General features: G+C 34.3%; 1 protein-coding gene and 1 non-coding gene across 2 annotated transcripts; one reads left to right on the forward strand and one right to left on the reverse strand.

The window, feature by feature from the left end:
• Positions 1-6031: 6031 nt before the first annotated feature.
• On the reverse strand, positions 6032-6138 carry LOC131179596 (small nucleolar RNA R71). The gene has a single exon (XR_009148486.1). It is a non-coding gene; the product is annotated as a small nucleolar RNA R71 (small nucleolar RNA).
• Positions 6139-16014: 9876 nt separating this feature from the next.
• On the forward strand, positions 16015-20221 carry LOC110650014 (uncharacterized). The gene is made up of 7 exons (XM_021804791.2): positions 16015-16331; positions 16612-16683; positions 16770-16937; positions 17583-17753; positions 17989-18198; positions 18479-18567; positions 19236-20221. The coding sequence occupies exons 1-7, from the start codon at positions 16244-16246 to the stop codon at positions 19884-19886; spliced, it is 1449 nt and encodes a 482-aa protein (XP_021660483.2). The 5' UTR covers positions 16015-16243; the 3' UTR covers positions 19887-20221.
• Positions 20222-21517: the final 1296 nt, after the last annotated feature.

The following is a 21517-nucleotide window of genomic DNA, read 5'->3' on the forward strand; positions in this document are numbered from 1 at the left end:
CAATCAATTTCAACATAAAACTTCACAATCAAACTTGAATATCATGAATTTACTATTAGTTAAGCTTAGAACATAGCTTACCTTGCTTGATCACCTTTCTTCTTCACAAATCCTTCTAAATTGTTTTGAATTTTGGTGTGCCTTCTACAAATTAGGGCTCAAATTAGGGTTTGTTCTTGATTTCCTATAAGAATCATGGATGAAAATCAAGTGGTTAAAGCTTGGAGGTGAGTTTTAATGGTGGAAGATGAGAGAAAGTGAGAGAAAGAGAGAGAGAGCATGGGATGGCCACAAGGAAGAAGATGTAGATTTTCTTTTTTTTTTTCTTCTTTTATGGATATTTATATTAATTTATTGGATAATGGCATTTTTGTAATTAAGGGGAATGACAAAATTGTAATTAAGTTGAAAACCTCAATCATTTTAATTTAACTTTTTGGTTAATTATGTTTACTTCTACTAATCTTAATTAATTTAATTAATCCATCTTCATTATCTTTCTTTACCTCACTTTTGGTCAATTTTGAACTCTTAAATTTGATTGACCAAATTTTTCTCTTACCAGGTTTATGTTCATCTTTTCCATAATACCCGATAAATCCTTGATTTTATTTTTCACCTTAGCTTTTAATCTGCTTATTTGTGCTTATTTCTTTCCATTTTCTTGACTTATTAATTCTTAAAAATATCTCATTTAAATTCAAATTAAGGGTCTTACGAGGTCCTGCATTAGTTTGGAGTAGTAACTGAATCCACAGTCGCTTCCCAGTAAAGTCATCCATCACCGGGGCTTGTGCTCATTTAATCGATTTGTACTTCGCTTCTTTTATTTTTCTTCAACTTTACTTGATCTTTATTTAATTAAATTATGACTCCTCACTTTAATTTAAGTATGGTTTTAGATATTCTAGCTGTCTAAACAGACTTTAATCACTGAAATAGTAGAATATACGAAACTACCTACAGTGAGCATATTACAGTTTTCCTAAGTGATTCAACAAGAGAACTTGCAAAACAGTGGTCGGAATTGAACTTGAGACTTAAGACAATATATATATATATATATATATATATATATATATATATATATATATATATATAAAAACTATTCTCTATTTCTTGTGTTATAAAATATTAACATTTATTTTAATTGATATAAAAATTTATTAATCTAAAAATTTAATCTTAAATGTTTCTTTATTATAAATAATTAAATATTATTATTTAAAATTTAATTGAAATTTTATATCATGTTCTAAAAATATTTAGATATTAAAATTAAATTAAATTTATTTTAATAATTATTTATGAGATACATAAAAGTATGACTTATCATAAAGCATTATTATTAATTTTACAATATTTATGTAATAGACATCGATCAATCTATTATTTGACTCTGATTAAAGCTTAAACCCTAACCCTTTATTTATATAATTCAATGATAGGGCGGGATTTGAAAACCTTGAAAAAAATAATTTATTTTTTAAGAAAAGAAAAAAGGAAAAAATAATAAAAATTAAATTTCTTAATTTCTTTTTAAACTTTTAAAAAAATTCCTATTAATATAAAGTTGATGGGCGAATCCGCAAGTATACGGGTCGTCTCAAGTAATAAAGTGATGAATCAAGTATCGTTCCCACGAGGATTTGCTGTTTGATTACCAAACTATGAATGAAGCGATTATTTGGGCTAATGATTAATGAATAAATGGTAAATGTAAATGAGCAAGGTAAATTGATTAATCTAATTGAAATGGGTAAGGAGCAAACAAATAAATTCTAATTCTAGTTCGCAATTAAACTAAATTAACAATGGATAATTTAAATGAAAGTCTAATTATGGTAAAAGTGATTCCAGAGTTGGGGTTTATGCATAAATTAATTGAGATTTGTCTTGGGCATTCCAATTTTAGGGAAAAATAGAGTTTGAAGGAAATTGATTCTAAATTCCTTTGATATCTTTTTCAAGCAAACCAAAGTGTGTTCTAAAATAACCAAACCTACTTTCGTATGTTATTTGATTACTTTAAAACCCATTAAGTTTTGTAACCAATAATTAATTCCTCTTAAAATCCTAGTTTATTTCTAAATCTAGGTGATTTTAAGTTCCAATCCTTGATTATCTATCAATGACTTTCACCTTTCGATCCTTCAATCAAAGATTAACACAATACCCAATGGGTACCAACATTAGGCAAGTAAATCAAGCACACAAGGAAGGAATCAAAACTCATATTTATGTAAAATAAGGAAATACCCAGTCCAAATCCACAAATTAATCTAAAACATATTTCCCAACTCTGAAATCTAAAGAGTTTACTCACTTATGATGGTATTTACAAGAAATATTGATGGAAGAGTAAAGAAAAACATGATAAGAGGACTGAAATAGAAAAACCCAGGTGGAAGAACCAAAGTCTCTGGTTTCTGGAGCTCCAAAACTGATGCAGCAGCTCCTCCTCCAAGAGAAAATGGCGTCTCCTCTCTCTCTCTATTAAATTTTCTTTCCTTTTTTTTTTCCTTTCTTCTTGTGGCAAAAATAAGGAAATGATGAATTTATATCGTCCCAAAAGGTTGCCCTAAAAGTAAATATGAGCCAAGGAGTGGGTAGGAAATGAGGTGTAAAATTATCCAAGTCAGTAGCATCTTTCACGTTCTGGGCAGTCTGCTTAGGGTTCGGCTTAACCCTAAGCAGCTTCTTAGCAAATTTTAGCTTCTGGTTGCACTGTCTGCTTAAGGTTAAGCAGACCTTCAGCAAATCTCGGCAGACTTAGAGTGAAATGGACTTTTCTGCTCATGCTTGACTTGTGCTGCACCTTAAGCACTATCGCTTTACCCTAAGCATGATCTTAAGCAAAGTCTCAAGCAAATTTCGGCTGGTTTGCTCTTTCAAGGCTTGATTTCTTTAACTTTCCTCCATACTTAAAGAACTCCAAATCTCTTCAAATCACTTCCTATTGCATTCATTGATCTTCAATTTGCCACAAAATCCTATCAAAAACAACAAAATTACAAAAATCAAATATAAAGTATCTAAAATTAACAAATAAGATAAAATAAAGCTAAAAACATAAAATATACTAAAATATAAGGACAAAATGGATGCAAAACTACCCTAAAATGCCTATATAAAATGAATGTAACAAAAGTAAAAATAGAAAATAGTAAAATTAAAAAATTATAAATACTGAAGTTAATATCGTTACAAAATATAAATAATAAAGGGTTAAGGGTATAATAGTGAAAAAAGATTTTATAAATTTTTTTTTAATTTACTGTCTTACTTAATGTAATAAAATACTGTAATAAAAAATATTTTATTTCATTTAATTTCTTTCTATTTGTATTTATATTTTAAAATTAAAGAATCAAATAATAACTAAGAGAAGAAAGAGAAAAAAAAAAAGTTGAGATAAAGTAGGGATGGCAACAAGTCAAATATTTTGAACACCTTAATCGATTTGTATTAGAAATTATTTGAATAATATATAATAGAGTTTGTAACAGATTTAAGTTTAAAAAATAATATTATGTCGGATTCGAGTTTTATATATCGAATATCTATTACCCGTTTATTAATAAAAATGTATTTTATATAAATTATTAATTAAAATATATAAAATTAAATAAATTCAAGTATTATTTGAATAACTGATTGATGCATACATTTTGCATAATCATTTAGGTTTAATTTCATAGCCATGTTATTTGATTATTAGTCACTTTTAGCTAATTTCATTAGTTATTTAGTTAGTTTTTCATAATTGTCAATTTTGGATTAATTTGTAAATTTTATTTTATTTTGCAGGAAAAATGGTGTTTTTGAAGTACTAAAAAGAAATTTTACTTATGAGGAATGATTTCTACAGCCAAAGATGTCAAAAACAAGTTTCAAAATTGAAGTATGCATTGGCCAAATTGCGCATAACTTGCCGCATAAGCTATGCAGATCTGCATAAGGAGAAGAAACATTGTTCCAATATCTGCCGAATTGTGCATAAGTTGCCGCATAACTTATGCAAATTCGTGCCTCCCTTATGCAGCCTCACAGAATTGTGCATAACTTATGCGCTTGGTCATGCAGTTTCGCATAAGAGAGCCAGAAACCAGCCGAAAACTGCATAAGTGGACTGCATAAGTCATAAGGGACTGCATGACTTATGCAGTCCACTTATGCAGTCCCACAAAGACTTCATTAATGAGCTGGCAGAAGATTCCCTCAGAAAATCTCACCTCAAACACACCATTTTAGGGCTCCATGTCAGAAAAAGTTATAAATAGATCCTTATCCCATTTTAGAAAGGGGGAAGAAAGAAAGGAAGAGAAGGGAAAGGAGAGGGCAGCAGCTGAAGAGTCACAATCGTCTCCCACACCATTTCCAACCAGATTTGGAGATTTCTTTCTTTTCTTGCATTTTTCCTACCTTTCTAGTGTTGGGTTTCTTGTTTCTTAGCTTAGATTAAAGCTTTATTTCCATATTAACTCAGAATATCTTGTAAATATTATGGATAGTGAGTAGTTTTCATTTGATTCTGGAGTAAGGGTTGTAATATTTGAGATATTTTGTGGATTTTGATTGGGTAATCCATATTTTGTGGTCTTAATGAGTTTTATTCATTTCTTGTGTGCTTAATGACATGCTTAATGTAGGATCCCATTAAGTGATGTTCTTAATCCATGGTTGAGGCACCGAAAGGAGAAGGCCTTGTGATAGATAATCAAGAAATTGGACTTAATTAACTTAGATCTAGAAATAGACTAAGGATTAAGAGGATTTACAGATTAATTAAGGAACTTAATGGGTCTTGATTAACTCTAACTCCACGAAAGTAGGATTAGATTGATTAAGGCACTCTTTGTCTCACTCGAAAGGGTATTCAAAGGATTTAAGAATTAATCTCCTTAAAACCCATAAGTTTCATAAGATTGGATAACCAATTTAAAATCCCAAAATAGCTTGAATATGAAATTTCGAACTCTGGAATTGCCTTTTTATCATTGTCAATTTCTAATTGAATTTAATTACTTGCCATTTTAAATATTGCCATATTTGAATTTGCTTATTTTAATTTGATGCAAATTTAGTTAAATCATTACATAGTTGAATAGATTATTAATTTTGCACATATAGATTTCATACTCCAATACCCATCAATTTATTGCTTTAATTTCCAAAATAGTTCAATTTAGTCAACTTTTTATATCAAAAATGCAATCATTAACACAACTCCTCGTGGGAACGATATCTTTTCTATATTACTTGTACGACCCGTGCACTTGCGGTTGGGCCACATCAAGTTTTTGGCGCCGTTGCCGAGGAGTTGTTTGTTTAAAATTGAATTCTTGATTATTTTAGTTGTTTATAGTTTTATCTTTGTTATCTTTTCATTTTGTGTTTGTTTGTTCTTTTTCAGGTACTTTTAATCTTTTATGAGAAGTGCTAGAAGCACAAGTGACACATCCTTATTGTTTAATCCTGAAATTGAGAAATTTTGTAAAGCCAACAAGAAAGAAACCAAAAAAAGTAAAGAAGCCTTGAGAGAAACTGAAATTGAAGCAGACATGGCTGATGAAAGAATTAGAATTGGTGGTGGTAATGTTGGAAATGATCGAAACAATGAAAATGCAGCCTAAGGTGAAGAGGTTGTAAATGCTAATGTGCCTAGGTGAAGTATGATGGATCATGCTTTTCCTTGTTTTCATGACTTGAGAGAAAGTATAGCAAGACCAAGAATTGATGCAAATAGTTACAAGATGGATTTTGGAGTTCTTCAAATGATTCAAAATTCTCAATTTGGGGGACATCCTTCTGAAAATCCACACACACATCTAAAGAAGTTTGCTATGATTTGTGATATGCAAAAACAACCTGGAGTGTCTGATGATGCAGCAAGATTGAAGCTTTCCCATTCTCTTTGAAAGATAGAGCATTGGATTGGCTTGACTCTTTACCTCACAACTCCATCACAAATTGGGAGCAACTCACTGATGCATTTCTTGCACAATATTTTCCACCTGGAAAAACTCAAGAATTGAGGAATCAAATGACAGCTTTTAGACCAACAGAAGATGAAACTCTTTATGAGTCATGGATGAGATGGAAAGAATTAGAGAGACAATGCCCACATCATGCCATTCCGAAATGGATGATAAATCAGAATTTTTACACAAATGTCACTCTTGCAATTAGAGGGATTATTGATGCTCAAACAGGAGGAGAATTTATTATGAAGCATGAAGATGAAGCTTATGAGCTATTGGAGAAAATTGCAAAGAATACTCATCTTTGGAGTAGTCCAAGAGGACCAGCTCCATCTCAAAAGAGGCAAGCTGCTGGAATGTATGACCTTGATCCATTCAACATGATTAATGCAAAGTTTGATGCACTTACAAATGTTTTGGCTAAGAAGATGGAAGATTTAAGTATGTTGGTTAGTTCATCATCATCATCTGGAAGTTCACAACAAGTTGCTTATGCAGAAGGAACTACCAGCTGTGGAGTAGACTATGGAGAGCAAGCTGCATATGTTGGCAATTATGGAAACAAACAAATGGGGAATCCTTACTCTCAAACTTATAATCCAACTTGGAGGAATCATCCCAACTTTTCATTGGGAAATCAGCAAAGTCAAGTTCCAAATCAGAATTTTCAACCACAACAGCAACAAGGAATTCCATATCAGCAAAACAGGCAATCATTACCTAATTTTTAGCAGATAAACATGAATCCTGCACCTCCACCAAAACAGCAAGAACAAAGTTCCACTACAGAAGCTTTATTACAACAGATTCTTGCTAACCAAAATAAGCATGATGAGGAGATGAGAGAGATGAAAACAAGGCTAGAACAGATGTAAACACATAACAGAATGCTGGAAAATCAGATTGCACAACAAGCATCTTCCTCAGGTACTAAGTCTTTTGGAAAACTTCCAAGTCAACCAGAAAACCCAAGGGAGCAGTGTCAAGCTATTACTTTAAGAAGTGGGAAAGTTGTAGATAATGAGAAGAGTGAAAAAAATGAGAAAAATGAAAATAGTGAGAAGAGAGAATATGAGAAAGAAATTGATGAGAGTGAAAAACAAGAAAGTGAGAAAGAAAGTGCAGAAAAATGTAAAGAGAAAATTGAAGAGAATGAAAAGAAGTATACACCTCCAGAGCCTTACAAGCCACAACTTCCCTTTCCATAAAGATTTCAAAAAACCAAGCTTGATAAGCAATTTGGGAAGTTCTTAGAGGTTTTGAAGAAGCTATACATAAATGTGCCTTTTAATGATGCTCTTTCACAAATGCCCTCTTATGCAAAATTCTTAAAAGAAATTCTCTCAAACAAGAGGAAACTTGAAGATCATGAAACTGTAGCTTTGACAGAAGAATGCAGTGCTATCCTCCAAAGGAAACTTCCTCCAAAGCTCAAGGATCCAGGGAGTTTTTCAATTCCATGCCACATTGGGGAATCATGTTCTACAAAAGCTTTATGTGATTTAGGGGAAAGTGTTAGCCTCATGCCCCTCTCCATTTATGAGAAGCTCAATATGGGAGATCTTAAGCCAACCCACATTTCTCTTTAGTTAGTTGACAGATCAATTAAGTATCCTGAAGGGATTTTAGAGAATGTGCCTCTGAAGGTTGGGAAATTCTATATACCTGTTGACTTTGTCATCTTGGACATGGAAGAGGATTCTAATATCCCAATCATTTTGGGGAGGCCTTTCCTAGCTACAGCTGGTGCTTTGATTGACGTGAAAGGTGAAAAGCTTACTCTCAGAGTCGGAGAGGATCATTTAGTCTTTAACATTGGCAATGATAAGAAGAAGCAACATGAAGATGTGAACTCTTGTTTGAGAATTGATATGGTTAATGAGTTAGTAAAAGAGCACTTTAGAAAGAGCTATCCGAAGGCTTCTCTTGAACGTTGTTGTATCCATGAAGGGACTATCAATGATGAAAATCCAAAAGAGGTTGTATTTGTACAATATTTGAAGAGTAATCCACCTTGTCATTTGGCACCAATCTTTCAACTTGAGCAAGTGGAGAAAAGTGAGGTCAAGCAACCATCTCTCAAAGAAAAAGATGCACCAAAGGTCGTCAAGAAAGAAATGGTTGGATTTTTAAACAAAGCAATAAGGATCTTCTCATGTGATGGAAAGAAAATTAAGTATAGATTCATTGAAGCACCTATTGGAAACAGAGGCAATAAATTCCAATTCTAGCCACCATGAAGCATGAAAAGGGTCAAGCTAAGGACCATAAATTAGCGCTCTTAGGAGGCACCCCAAGTTCTTTTATTTTGCTTTTGTTGATTTACTTTTATTTACATTGCTTTTGTTTTTATCTTAAATCTCCCCAAATTCAATTTTTGACATTGTTGACTCTTGTCCCTTGTAGATGTATTTCAATGGAGGAAGGTTGGTGAATTGCTGGGGAGTGACTCTGAATCTGAAATTTTGTCCTTCAATTCTCCTAAAATTGATTTGTTTTTACTGCATAACCTGTGCAGGTCTGTTTCTTAGTTTATGCAGAAAAAAAAAAATGAAATTTGCAGCAAAGCAGGGTCTGCAGCACATAGCTTATGTTTCTTTGTGAGGTTGGGTGTGTAACTTTTAAGTATTTGTGCTTATCATGTTAATATGATGGTAAGTGGGTCATTTTTATAGTTTTGAGCTTATTTGGGTTGTGAGATTCAAGGTGGACATACTGTATTTTCTTGGCATAACTTGGGGAGTCCATTCTCATTTGTGGATAGATGCAACTTTATGCAGATTTTATTGAGTCTTAATGTGCTAAATGTTGATTTGCAGAATTTGAATTAAAATGGCATGATTCACAAATGCCTCTTATGCAAAACTCACTTCTACAAGCTTGTTTGATGCAATTGTGATGGATTTTGTATATATTGATGTGTTTTTGGGTGATAATTTCTCATGATTTATGCTTTATAGAATTACATTTCTGCATTCTAGTATATTTTTCAAACTTGCAATTCATTTTCAATTGTAATCTCAATCTTGTTGAATTGTACATAAGTAAGTGCATAGCTTATGCAGCTTTTAGATCACAAATTTTGCCATTTTCTCATCTTGCTAAAAACTGCATAAGAATGTGCATAGCTTATGCAATCCTGCATAACCACAATTCTTGCCATTTTTCATCTCTGTTGCAAACTGCATAAGGATGTGCATAGCTTATGCATTTCTGCATAGCCACATTTTTTTCAAATTTCATATCTGCCGAAACTTGCATAAGTGTGTGCATGACTTATGCACTTCTGCATGACTTCAAATCCTGCATTTTCTCTTTCTGCCGAAACTTGCATAAGGGAGTGCATAACTTATGCACTTCTGCATGACCACGCTTTCTGGAAATCCAAAAACTTGCCGAGACTTGCATAAGGGAGCGCATAGCTTATGCACTTCCGCATGACCAATTTTTCTGAATTCAAAAACCTACCGAGACTTGCATAAGGAGAGTGCACGGCTTATGCACTTTTGCATGACCACAATTCCTACACTTCCATTTTTAGCCAAAACTTGCATAAGTCAGCGCATAAGCTATGCACTCTTGCATAATCAATTTTTCACACTCTTTATCTTCCACCGAAACCTGCATAAGAGAGTGCATAAGTTATGCACACCCATTCTCCCCTTATGCAGTTTTACACATGTTCTGTTCAAATCAAAAATTTTTTCAGCATCTACTTTCCCACCTCCACTTTTCGACGTTCCTGTTCACACCTTTCCCCCCACGACCATTTTTCTCGGCATCATCCTTCCTCTCCACTACTCTTTTCGCCGCCTTTGCCCTAACTTCCCTCTGCATCTTTTACTTTCTCCATCACCTCCTCCATTCTCACCATCGACAACCCCATGGAATCGCCTCCTCATTCCCCTCAAACCTCCCCTCTCCAAGTCTCGCCCTTGGCAATGCGGCCTCCCAACCCCGATTCCCCTCTACAAGAAATCCCTCCACCACCTCCCACAGCCACTTATAAGAGAAAAATCAGGTCGAAATCCACCCGACCCATGACTTCTGCACCTCCTCTCACAAAACGTAAAGAACCACCCACCACTCCACTATCAGAGCCTCCACCCAAAAATCCCAAAACTTCAGCCTCCACACAAGCCAAATCACCCTCTTCCAGCAAAAAGCAACCTTCAGCAACAACACAGGTATCCAAACTACCTTGGCCCCTTCCTGATGCAGCTCACAAGGCAACCTTTAAGAGACTTAAGGACAGGAAGGTGCAACCCACAAGGTACATTTCTACAGAGGCCCTCCAATCAGTTGGTTTATTTGATAATATTGTTGCCTACCTTGATGGTTTGGGTTGGATGGAATTTGTGCATAAGCAAGAAATAGTTTATCCAGCTCTAGTTTTGGAATTTATTTCCTCATTCTCTGCTACCCTGAAATTGCATGAGATAGATTACAAGCCAACTATGAAATTTCGATGTTTGGGGCAAAATAGAGAGCTATGATTAGACCAATTTCATAGCATTTTTGGGTTTGCAATTGATGGATTATTTAGGGTACCATATACAAGGGTAGAGGTAGCAAACAAAGGTTTTTGGAATGCTACTCAGTTTTGGAGGATTATCACAAACCAACCTCAGACTTTTTCTGCTGGCAGATCCAAGACCTCTCAAATACTAAACCCTGCACTTAGATTTATCCATAGGCTTATTGCTAGCACTATATTGGGCAAAGGGACTAGTTCTGGTGCTATTGGAAAATTTGAATTGTTCAGGCTATGGTGTGCTTTTCACAAAGTCAAAGTTTCTCATGGTTACTTCTTTTGTGAGCATGTGTTACATATTGCCACCAAATCCATAGGTGACATAGTCATGGGTGGGCTCATAACTGTTATAGCCAAGCATTTTGGTTTTAATCCGAAAAAGCATCCACTACCAGCACTTTCAGACACTCTATATTTTGATGCTACACACCTGTCCAAAACTGGATTCAGTTTGCCACCTTCTGACACTGCACAACCAGCAGTAGACACAAGACCCACTGCACAACCAGAGGCACAATCCCACTCAGCCCAACAAAGATTCTCACTGAACCTACACCACCCACTCAGTCTGCACAGGACATCCCAGCAGATTCTGCACAGCCTACACCTTCTGCAGCTGGACCCTCTTCATCCACAGCACCTCCTCCCTTCAACACTAAGGCACTAAAGCCTTATTCACCTATCTTGAAAGGCTTAGTGATGATATATATTTTGTGGATAGAAAGCTTGAATCTGGTCTTGATACCCTCAAGGATCGTCATGATCAACTCTTTGATTTTGTCATGGAAACCAGAGATAAGCAGAAAGAATTAAAGGAGATGATGAAGCAGCTCATGGTTTTTCTGGGAATGCCACCTCCACCTCCATCACCTCCTCCAGAACCATCACTTCGACAGCAGCCAGCTCCAACCAGTCCCTTAGCAGCATATTTGGACAAGGGCAAGACAATAGAATTAGATTAGTTTTTATTTTGCTTTTGTTCAAACTTCTAGGAGTTTTTCTTTGTGGATATGTTGAAACAATTTTAGTTTGCTTTGAATTCTGTTTTTCTTGAAGTTCTATTGGATGGCTATTACATTAGTTTTTCATTGATTTTCATTGCCTTTTCTGCCCTTTTGTGCATACTTGTCCATACATTGTATATATTTGCATGCTTCTACTGGTGGTTGCACATTTTTCCTTGCTACTCATCATGCATCAGCTTTTGAATATACTGCACAGGCTGTGAATCCCCTTATGCAAATGTTCTGCATTGCCTGTGCAGTCCTTTATGCCACTCATGCAGAACTGCACAGCTTATGCACCCTCCTTATGCACCTGTTCTGTATAGCATTTTATTCTGCATAACCTGTGCAGCTTCTTATGAATCACCATTATCTCTTGAACTCTCATCTGCTCTATACCAGGTAACTCTTTCTTTTTTCTCTTAAATTTCACAATTCCTGGTAACTACTCTTTACTTTGAGTTTTAATGCTGCACTACTTGAGACATTGAGGACAATGTCTAATTTTGAGTTTGGGGGTGTGCATTTTGATTTTTGTTATATTTTTCACATTTTGAGTATAGGAACATCTCATCCCATTCCATTTACATATATTGTAAATATTTTACATATACATCCATACATACATATACATAATACATTCACACACACATTAAACATCACTTAGAAATTGCACACATTGCACACAAATAGACTTCCTCCATTTAGTTAATGCATTACTCATTTTTAGGAATCATGCATCATGCATTAAAATCTTTTGCCAAATCCCTTGAGTATTGAAAAGTTGTCTATGAGAGTGATTTGACTTACCTTTAGTTGGGTTTGTGGATTGAAAGTTTCCTAAGAGGTGCAAAGTTTTGAAGTGTCTATCCCTTGCCTATATCTTCTTAGCCAAAAAGCCACCCAACTAGTCCTTTAGAGATTGGAATGTTTAGAAGGAGTTATTGGATATAAGGTAGTCAAATGATGTCTCACCAATCCTAGAATAAATTTTCTAAACCTTTCAAGGCGAAATACCAGCTTGTACCTGAAAAGAGAGATGATTAGGCATTCTTTGATTTAAACCTTCTCATTTTTAACCCTTTGGCCCTTTTCCTAATTAAAATTGACCCTTGCAAACCCCTTTGAGCCATTTTATCCCTAATTTTTCTTGAAATCCTTATTGCTACCTAGCCAATGAACCAAACACTCCAACCCTTTTCATGAGAATAATTATTTATAACATTAGGTACATAAAAAAAAAGAGAGAAAAAAAAATTCAATAAAAGGGAGAAGAAATGCTTGTCGTCTTGTAAAAGTGCTAGTATATGTGCTTTTCACTATTCTCATTCAAAATGAAAGAAATCCACCCAAAGTATTAAAAGAAATGAGTTTGAGGGTGGCAATTTTATGGACAATCATCAAAAGAAAATGCAAGATACAAGTTTAAAGTATCAAAGTGTCCCTCCATTTTTTTGTGTTTTGTAAAATATGCTAGCACTTGACAATCCTCATTGTGTGTTTCTCTCCCCCATATAAATATAAAAAAAAAAGAAAAAAATATAATGAAATAAGAAGTGTACCTTATGTTGTCAAGATTGAAAATATTCTCATGCTTTGAATCCTTTTTACCCATCTTTCTTCTTAGCCTCATTCTGAACCCCATGGCCCCATTACATCCCTAAAAAGACCTTTGATCTCTTGATAGTATTTGCTACATTAGTAGAGATAGGAGTAGGGAATTTGCCTATGGGATTAGAAAATTATCCATTCATTCATTTAATTCCATCATTCTATATAGAGACACTTTGACTATTGATTGTCCTAGAATTCCTTTTGAGCATGACTCTCTCTTTTGATTGGTTGGTTTGGAAATTTTGAATGATGATTGACTTGATGGCTAAGCGGTGAAAGCTTGGATAAGCATTAGATTCTTTACATTTTGAAGGATGGGTATATGGATTGCAGGTATGGCTAAAGGTGTGTTAAGTTACTTTAATAGGTGATTTTCATAGCTCTTTGGATAAGGCACCCAAAAAAAAAAATTTGCATCACATTTTAAAGTTTGCTTGAGGACAAGCAAAAGCTTGAGTTTGGGGGTATTTGATGCATACATTTTGCATAATCATTTAGGTTTAATTTCATAGCCATTTTATTTGATTATTAGTCACTTTTAACTAATTTCATTAGTTATTTAGTTAGTTTTTCATAATTGTCAATTTTGGTTAATTTGTAAATTTTACTTTGTTTTGTAGGAAAAATTATGTTTTTGAAGGACTAAAAAGAAATTTTACTTATGAGGAATGATTTCTGCAGCCAAAGATGTCAAAAACAAGTTTCAAAGTTGAAGTATGCATTGGCCAAATTGCGCATAAATTGCCGCATAAGCTATGCAGATCTGCATAAGGAGAAGAAACACTGTTCCAATATCTGCCGAATTGTGCATAAGTTACCGCATAACTTATGCATATTCGTGCCTCCCTTATGCAGCCTCACAGAATTGTGCATAACTTATGCACTTGGTCATGCAGTTTCGCATAAGAGAACCAGAAACTAGCCGAAAATTGCATAAGGGACTGCATGACTTATGCAGTCCATTTATGCAGTCCCACAAAGACTTCATTAATGAGCTGGCAGAAGATTCCCTCAGAAAATCTCACCTCAAACACACCATTTTAGGGCTCCATGTCAGAACAAGTTATAAATAGATCCTTATCCCATTTTAGAAAAGGGGAAGAAAGAAAGGAAGAGAAGGGAAAGGAGAGGGCAGCAGCTGAAGAGTCACAATCGTCTCCCACACCATTTCCAACCAGATTTAGAGATTTCTTTCTTTTCTTGCATTTTTCCTACCTTTCTAGTATTGGGCTTCTTGTTTCTTAGCTTAGATTAAAGCTTTATTTCCATATTAACTCAGAATATCTTGTAAATATTATGGATAGTGAGTAGTTTTTATTTGATTCTGGAGTAAGGGTTATAATATTTGAGATATTTTGTGGATTTTGATTGGGTAATCCATATTTTGTGGTCTTAATGAGTTTTATTCATTTCTTGTATGCTTAATGACATGCTTAATGTAGGATCCCATTAAGTGATGTTCTTAATCCATGGTTGAGGCACCGAAAGAAGAAGGCCTTGTGATAGATAATCAATAAATTGGACTTAATTAACTTAGATCTAGAAATAGACTAAGGATTAAGAGGATTTACAGATTAATTAAGGAACTTAATGTGTCTTAATTAACTCTAACTCCACGAAAGTAGGATTAGATTGATTAAGGCACTCTTTGTCTCACTCGAAAGGGTATTCAAAAGATTTAAGAATTAATCTCCTTAAAACTCATAAGTTTCATACGATTGGATAACCAATTTAAAATCTCAAAATAGCTTGAATATGAAATCCCGAATTTCGGAATCGCCTTTTTATCATTGTCAATTTCTAATTGAATTTAATTACTTGCCATTTTAAATAATGACATATTTGAATTTGCTTATTTTAATTTGATGCAAATTTAGTTAAATCATTACATAGTTGAATAGATTATTAATTTTGCACATATAGATTTCATACTCCAATACCCATCAATTTATTGCTTTAATTTCCAAAATAGTTCAATTTAGTCAATTTTTTATATCAAAAATTTAATCATTAACACAACTCCTCGTAGGAACGATATTTTTCTATATTACTTGTACGACCCGTGCACTTGCGATTGGGCCACATCACTGATGAGTTTTAAATAAATTTAAATAATTTAAATTAAATTTGAAATAAATTTGAGTATTAAAAATATTTAATTCAAGACAAATAGATAATTTTAATTAATTTTTTTTCTAAATAGAAATTTAGAAATAGGACTCGAATCTGATGATATGTGCTAATAAATAATATATTTTTAATTATCATATCAAGTTAGGTTAAATTCCAAAGATGATAAAAAAAATATTAAACAAAAAATTTTGCATGTTCATGAGTTTACTTTGATAAATTTATGCGTTTGTGTGGTGCATGCAAAATAATGAATTTAACACTTTCATTAAAAAAATGAAAATAAAATAAAATAATAAGAATAAGAAAAAAAATTTTATTTTTTATATTTGGATATGAGAGAAATTTATTTATGTATAATAAAATTTTAATTTTGCTTTTAAATTTTTGTAGAGTAATCATAAAATTTAAAATTTATTTAAAATTTTAAATATATTTTCCCAATTTCTTCTCAATTTAAAGAGAAAATAGAAATAAGTTCTAAATTTTATTTTCCTTTTCATTTTGTCTCCTTTTTTTTTTCTTTAAAAAAATATTTTTCTTTTAAATTTTCTTTCCTTGTTTTCCCCTGTGCAAACACAGTGTTGATGAGTCATGAGCGGATTGTATTTTTCTTCAATTTGCTGCAATTGATCTTGTGATTGAACAGACTGAACGCCTGAAGTCTGAACCAGGGCCGAACCGGTTTGACTGAATAACCCAGGAACCTCTATTTAGACCGGTCTGATATCTGATCCGGTTTTAGAAAAATTAAAAAAAAAAAAAAAGTACGTGCAATTGGAGAGAGAGTGAAAGAGAAAGCTATCTTTGCCCCTTCACTGGCTGCTTCCAATGCTGTACTAGCAGAACGCACGGCTGGTACCAAACCAGTGCTGCTTTCTTGAAATTCTAACCCTTTATAACTATCAACTGGTCTTTCTCTCTCTCTCTCTCTCTCTCTCTCTCTCTTTCTGAGTTTTGCTTGTTTGGGAAGAGCTATGAGAAGATCCCATTTCTGTTTTGCTTCTGTACTAACACTTTTGGTTGCTTATACTTTTCAATTTCAAGCTCATGCTGTTCCTGCGGGTATATTTCTCTTGCTTCTGCTTGTATTGATTTAATTTACTCTAAATGCTTTAATGAATCGTAATTTTTGGGAGTCATTTTGAGTTGTTTACAACCCACTTACTCTTTGTTTAATTGGTGCTAAATTTCTAAGGCCAAACCAATCAATCTCTTTTTCTTTTTGGTCTCTCAAGTAGTTATAAAATTAAGTTCAAATCTTTGCAATGATCTAGTTGATTAATGGGTCCCCTTTTTATCTGCCTATGATTTCATTTTTTGCATTTGAATTTTGGGTACTCAGGGCCATTAGTTAAGCACTTGTCTTCTCTTCTCAAATGGACTGCCAGATCATCCTCCAAAATACCCCAGTCAGGTAATTTGATCAGTAATACCTGTCATTTGTTAGTTAATGATCAATCTCTTTGATAATTTATCATGTGGTTTGTTGTTTTGAAGCAGATGGGAATGTTCTTCAATTTGAAGATGGGTACTTAGTGGAGACTGTTGTGGAAGGAAATGAAATTGGAGTTGTTCCTTACAAAATCCGCGTCTCTGATAATGGAGAACTATATGCTGTTGATGAGGTTAATAGCAACATTGTTAAAATTACCCCTCCATTGTCCCAATGTAGGTTTGCTCCTTTCCTTCTTTCTTCCTTTCTTCTTTCCATTTTTACTATTTTAAGCTGCGTTTGAATGGGAAGAAAATGTGGCAACACTCTTTAACATCATTGTTTCTTAATTTGTAATCTTCAAGGGCCAGAATGCAGTAGTTAGTCCATTCAACTATGAATTATTCAACTAAATAATGTGCATGAGATGTATACTAGGCTAATCTAAGCATACTTCAACCCTTGGCGTGATGGAATGTAACCTGGGTCAATATGTGCTCCTCTCATCATTGGCTTTCCTTACAACTTGTAACACTTCATGACCCAGGTTACATTCAAGTCTAGTGGCCAATATGGTGTGCCTTTTATGAAAGGAAAAAAGAAGAATTTTAGCAACAAAGTGCCATCCTGCATCTGAAACTAAAGAGATCCCCTGGATAAAAATGTGAATTATGCTTTGAGAGCTATTGATCATAATAGCTTATAGCCGCAAAATCACAGAATTCTCACCAAGTGTGTGTGCCCTTTTTTCACTTGATGAGAGAAGGGGAATCCTAAAATTTATTAACTGAATGGAATGATGGGAAAAGTTGGGATTTAATGCATGAGTTAATGCCTTTTTTTGGAGTCATGCATTATGGTCTTATTTTTTATTATTGCAGACAGTAGGGCCAGATTGGTGGCTGGTTCATTTCAGGGTTATAAAGGGCATGTGGATGGAAAACCAAATGAAGCTCGTTTTAATCATCCCAGAGGTGTAACCATGGATGATAAAGGGAATGTATATGTTGCTGATACCTTGAATCTTGCCATCAGAAAGATTGGAGATGCTGGTATGCACAATTTGTCCACAGACACTAGGTTGTGAATATCTATGACTATTATGTCAACATACTTTTTTGTTTCACAATTGAACTACAAATCAAAAGTGTATCTCCATGAAGGCATGTATACAATCTTGAGGATTTTATATCTACTTATGATCTCAGCATCAGTAGAACTTCTTCAAAGTTGACATCTTGATTATTTATATAAAATAAAGATGTTGAGTATGGAAATTATTTGCAGGTGTGACAACCATTGCTGGTGGGAAATCAAATATTGCTGGCTACAGGGATGGACCTAGTGAGGATGCGGAATTCTCAACTGATTTTGATGTGGTGTATGTTCACTCCACATGCTCTCTGTTAGTTGTTGATAGAGGAAATGCTGCCCTTCGACAAATCTCTCTCAACCAAGAAGATTGTGATTATGAGTCCAGTTCAATTACTGCAACAGGTTCGATCCCATATAACCTCATTAATATGATTATTGTGACAAATTACTTGGACCATATTAAAAACCCAGATCTAAGTTATTTCTCTCATAAACATAGACCATCTTTTATTGCTTATACTTTCCATATAAACTATGCTGCATTATGAAGGACATGCTTATAGATGAGATATTTCCAGGAAATAGGTATTTTTTATTCAAAAGCAATGAAGTGAACGCTGTCATCACATAGGTTTTGAGATTGTCTATCACTAACCTAGATGCTTAACGGATCTTTTGGCAGATCTCCTTATGGTTATTGGTGCTGTCCTCGCTGGATATGTTACATGTATGCTTCAGCAAGGATTTGCGCCTTCTTTCTTCTCAAGAACGGTATAATTCTTTCTTTGGAATTTAATTTATGAATTTTATGATCTCTAATAGATAGAGAAAGTGAAAAGTTTAGATGCTTACTGCCCAACACCTGTAGTAGCCTATCAATGTACATTATATTTTTCTCTCTCATTAGCCATAAGTATAAAGTTGTGATTAACACTAGGCTACCAAAAAGGCAATATTTTCAAGAAAAATTTGCTTTTAAAACTCCCAATTAACTCGAAGATCCAAACTGCAGTTTGACAATGGATGAGTTTTTGCTTTTCTTTTTTTGGGTACAGATTCTCTGATCCTTTCTTTTGCTGGGATGAGACTGGTCATCACATGGCAATATTAGGAGAAAACATGCCACATGGCAACAAAAAAAAATGATTGCTTTATATATATATATAGATAGATCAATCTTAAAAGTTGATCTGGGAGGGGTAAAACATTTATTTATTTCTGCATCAATGAAAATATGCATTCTCAGTTACTTTAGGCTCCATATGGATAGACTTGGATTTCAAATAATAGAGTATTTGAATTTGACATGTTAAAATTATATGATTTTGCATTTGAAACAGTAATTCAAATCCAAAATAATGCATATAAGTCCAAATGTAACCCTTAACATATTTCCTTTTTGATATATCTGGCTTAATCTGATGCCTATTTTAATGCAGCAACAATACTCAGAAAGTGAATTTAAAGAGTATCCAAGTATGGAGAAACCAACTCCTATCACAGAGAGCATGAAAGAGGAACCTAAGTGGCCATCTTGTGGACAGCTCATGATTGATCTTTCTAAGTTAGCACTCGAGGCATTGGCTAGCATGTTCCTCTACTTAATCCCTTCATGGTTTAGATCAAGGGGATCCAAGAAAGGCCTCACACCTTTGAAAGATTCCCTGAGGATGCCTGAAGATGAGGTTGAACCCCCATCCGTCCAGAGGCAGAGTACTCCTGTTTCTTTATCTGAAACCCAGCAGGTCCATACTCCCAGCGCGGGTGATAATTATTCAGAAATGAAGCCACCAAAGATCAAGTCAGCCAGTTTTAAGGATCCTTCTTTATCAAGCAAGCACCGATCCTCAAAACGACAAGAATATGCAGAATTCTATGGATCAGGTGAGGTGCCTTCTTCTGGCAGGTCCAGGAGCCACAAAGAGAAAACAAGGCATCGCCAACGAGATAAGAGTGGGGAGGTGGTTTTTGGAGCAGCTGGGCCAGAGCCAAAGCCTGCTGAGATGAAGCCTGTAGAGTATGATAATCCAAAATTTGACCGTTACAATATGAGAAGCAAATATGGATCTGACAATTCCTACCAATTTTGATCAACTGCTACTGTTAGCTGTTGACCGACCCATGTCTTGTTTCAATTTTTGTATCCTTATGTCTGGTATTCAGTTGACGTTTAATTCAAATCGCAACTTTAAACGAGGATTTATCTGGTAGAAGTAGGGACAGAGGCAGCTCAGATAATCGTTGATCCACCTGCTGCAACACATTTATATTCGCAGCAGGATGCTCCGAGTGAGCACTGTTAATTGTTCTGAAATTGAGCTGCTGCTGTTAGTTTCCAGAAGGAAACTGATCATCTATCATCTTGTTAGGAGCATCGTTGTCAAGAAATTCATCTTACAAAGGAGGAGCTTCTCGTTTGAGACTCGTGTTCTTGTTTTCTTTTGCCAGGTTACAAGTAAAATGTTTGCGTGGCACTGGGACTGGAGTTTTTTTTTTTTTTTTTTGGCCAAATTGAGACTGATGTTAAGTTTTGATTTTTAAACTAGCACTTTATATATTACTGTAAAAAGTATTGGAAATTATTATTTAATTATTTTAAAATTTTATAATTAAAATTAAATTACAATTTTTTAAAAAATAAATTCTAATTAATACCTTCTACAACTCAACTCAATTCTATATGAATTAAGGGTTAACTATATGAATTCTCTTTCTCCATTCTAAACGATTTTAGATTAAATTCTCGAAAATGTGTAATGCTTCTAGGTCATGTTGTATTACTCTCCTCTAAGTCAGTTTAGGTTTAACCCTTCTTTTCTTTCTATCCTCTAAACTAATGTGCTCTGCTTGTCTAGCTGAAGCCTCCGTATGTTTACGCTTCATATGACCAAACAACCTCAATCTCCCTTCTCTCAACTTATCCTCAATTGACAGTACTCCTACATTTTTTTCTAATACTCTCATTACGGATTTTATCTAATCTAGTATGACCACTCATCCACCTTAACATTCTCATCTCCGCAACTCTTATCTTAAACACATATGACTCTTTTAGTGCCTAACACTCACTACCATATAATATGGCCGGTCGTATGGCTGTACGGTAAAATTTGTCTTTCAACTTATTAGGAATTTTGCGATCACATAAAACTCCCGTGGCACTTCTCCACTTCAACCATCCGGCTTTAATCCTATGACTAACATCCTCCTCACATCCTCTATCTACTTGAAGGATTGAGCCGAGATATTTAAAGTGATTACTTTGGGGCAGTACCACTTCATCCAAACTAACTCATTCCGTATCACCAATTCGGCTTTCACTGAACTTGCAATGCATGTATTCTATCTTCATTCTACTTAACTTAAAACCCTTTGACTTTAGAGTACTTCTCCAAAGCTCTAGCTTTCTATTGACTCATTCTCACATCTCATCTATCAGAATTATATCATCTGCAAACATCATGCACAAAGGGATACTCTCTTGTATATGTTTCGTCAATTCATCTAAAACTAATGTAAGAAGGTAAGGGCTTACAGCTGAACCTTGGTATAATCTAATTGAGATAGGAAAATCTCTTGTGTCCCCTCCCACTATGCGCACAATAGTAGTTGCTCCTTCATACATATCTTTCAACACTTGTATGTACCTAATAGATTCCCTCTTTTATTCTAACACTCTCCATAAGATATCTCTTGAAACACTATCATAAGCCTTCTCCAA

Source organism: Hevea brasiliensis, chromosome 4 (assembly GCF_030052815.1).
Source record: "Hevea brasiliensis isolate MT/VB/25A 57/8 chromosome 4, ASM3005281v1, whole genome shotgun sequence".
Taxonomy (NCBI): Eukaryota; Viridiplantae; Streptophyta; class Magnoliopsida; order Malpighiales; family Euphorbiaceae; genus Hevea; species Hevea brasiliensis.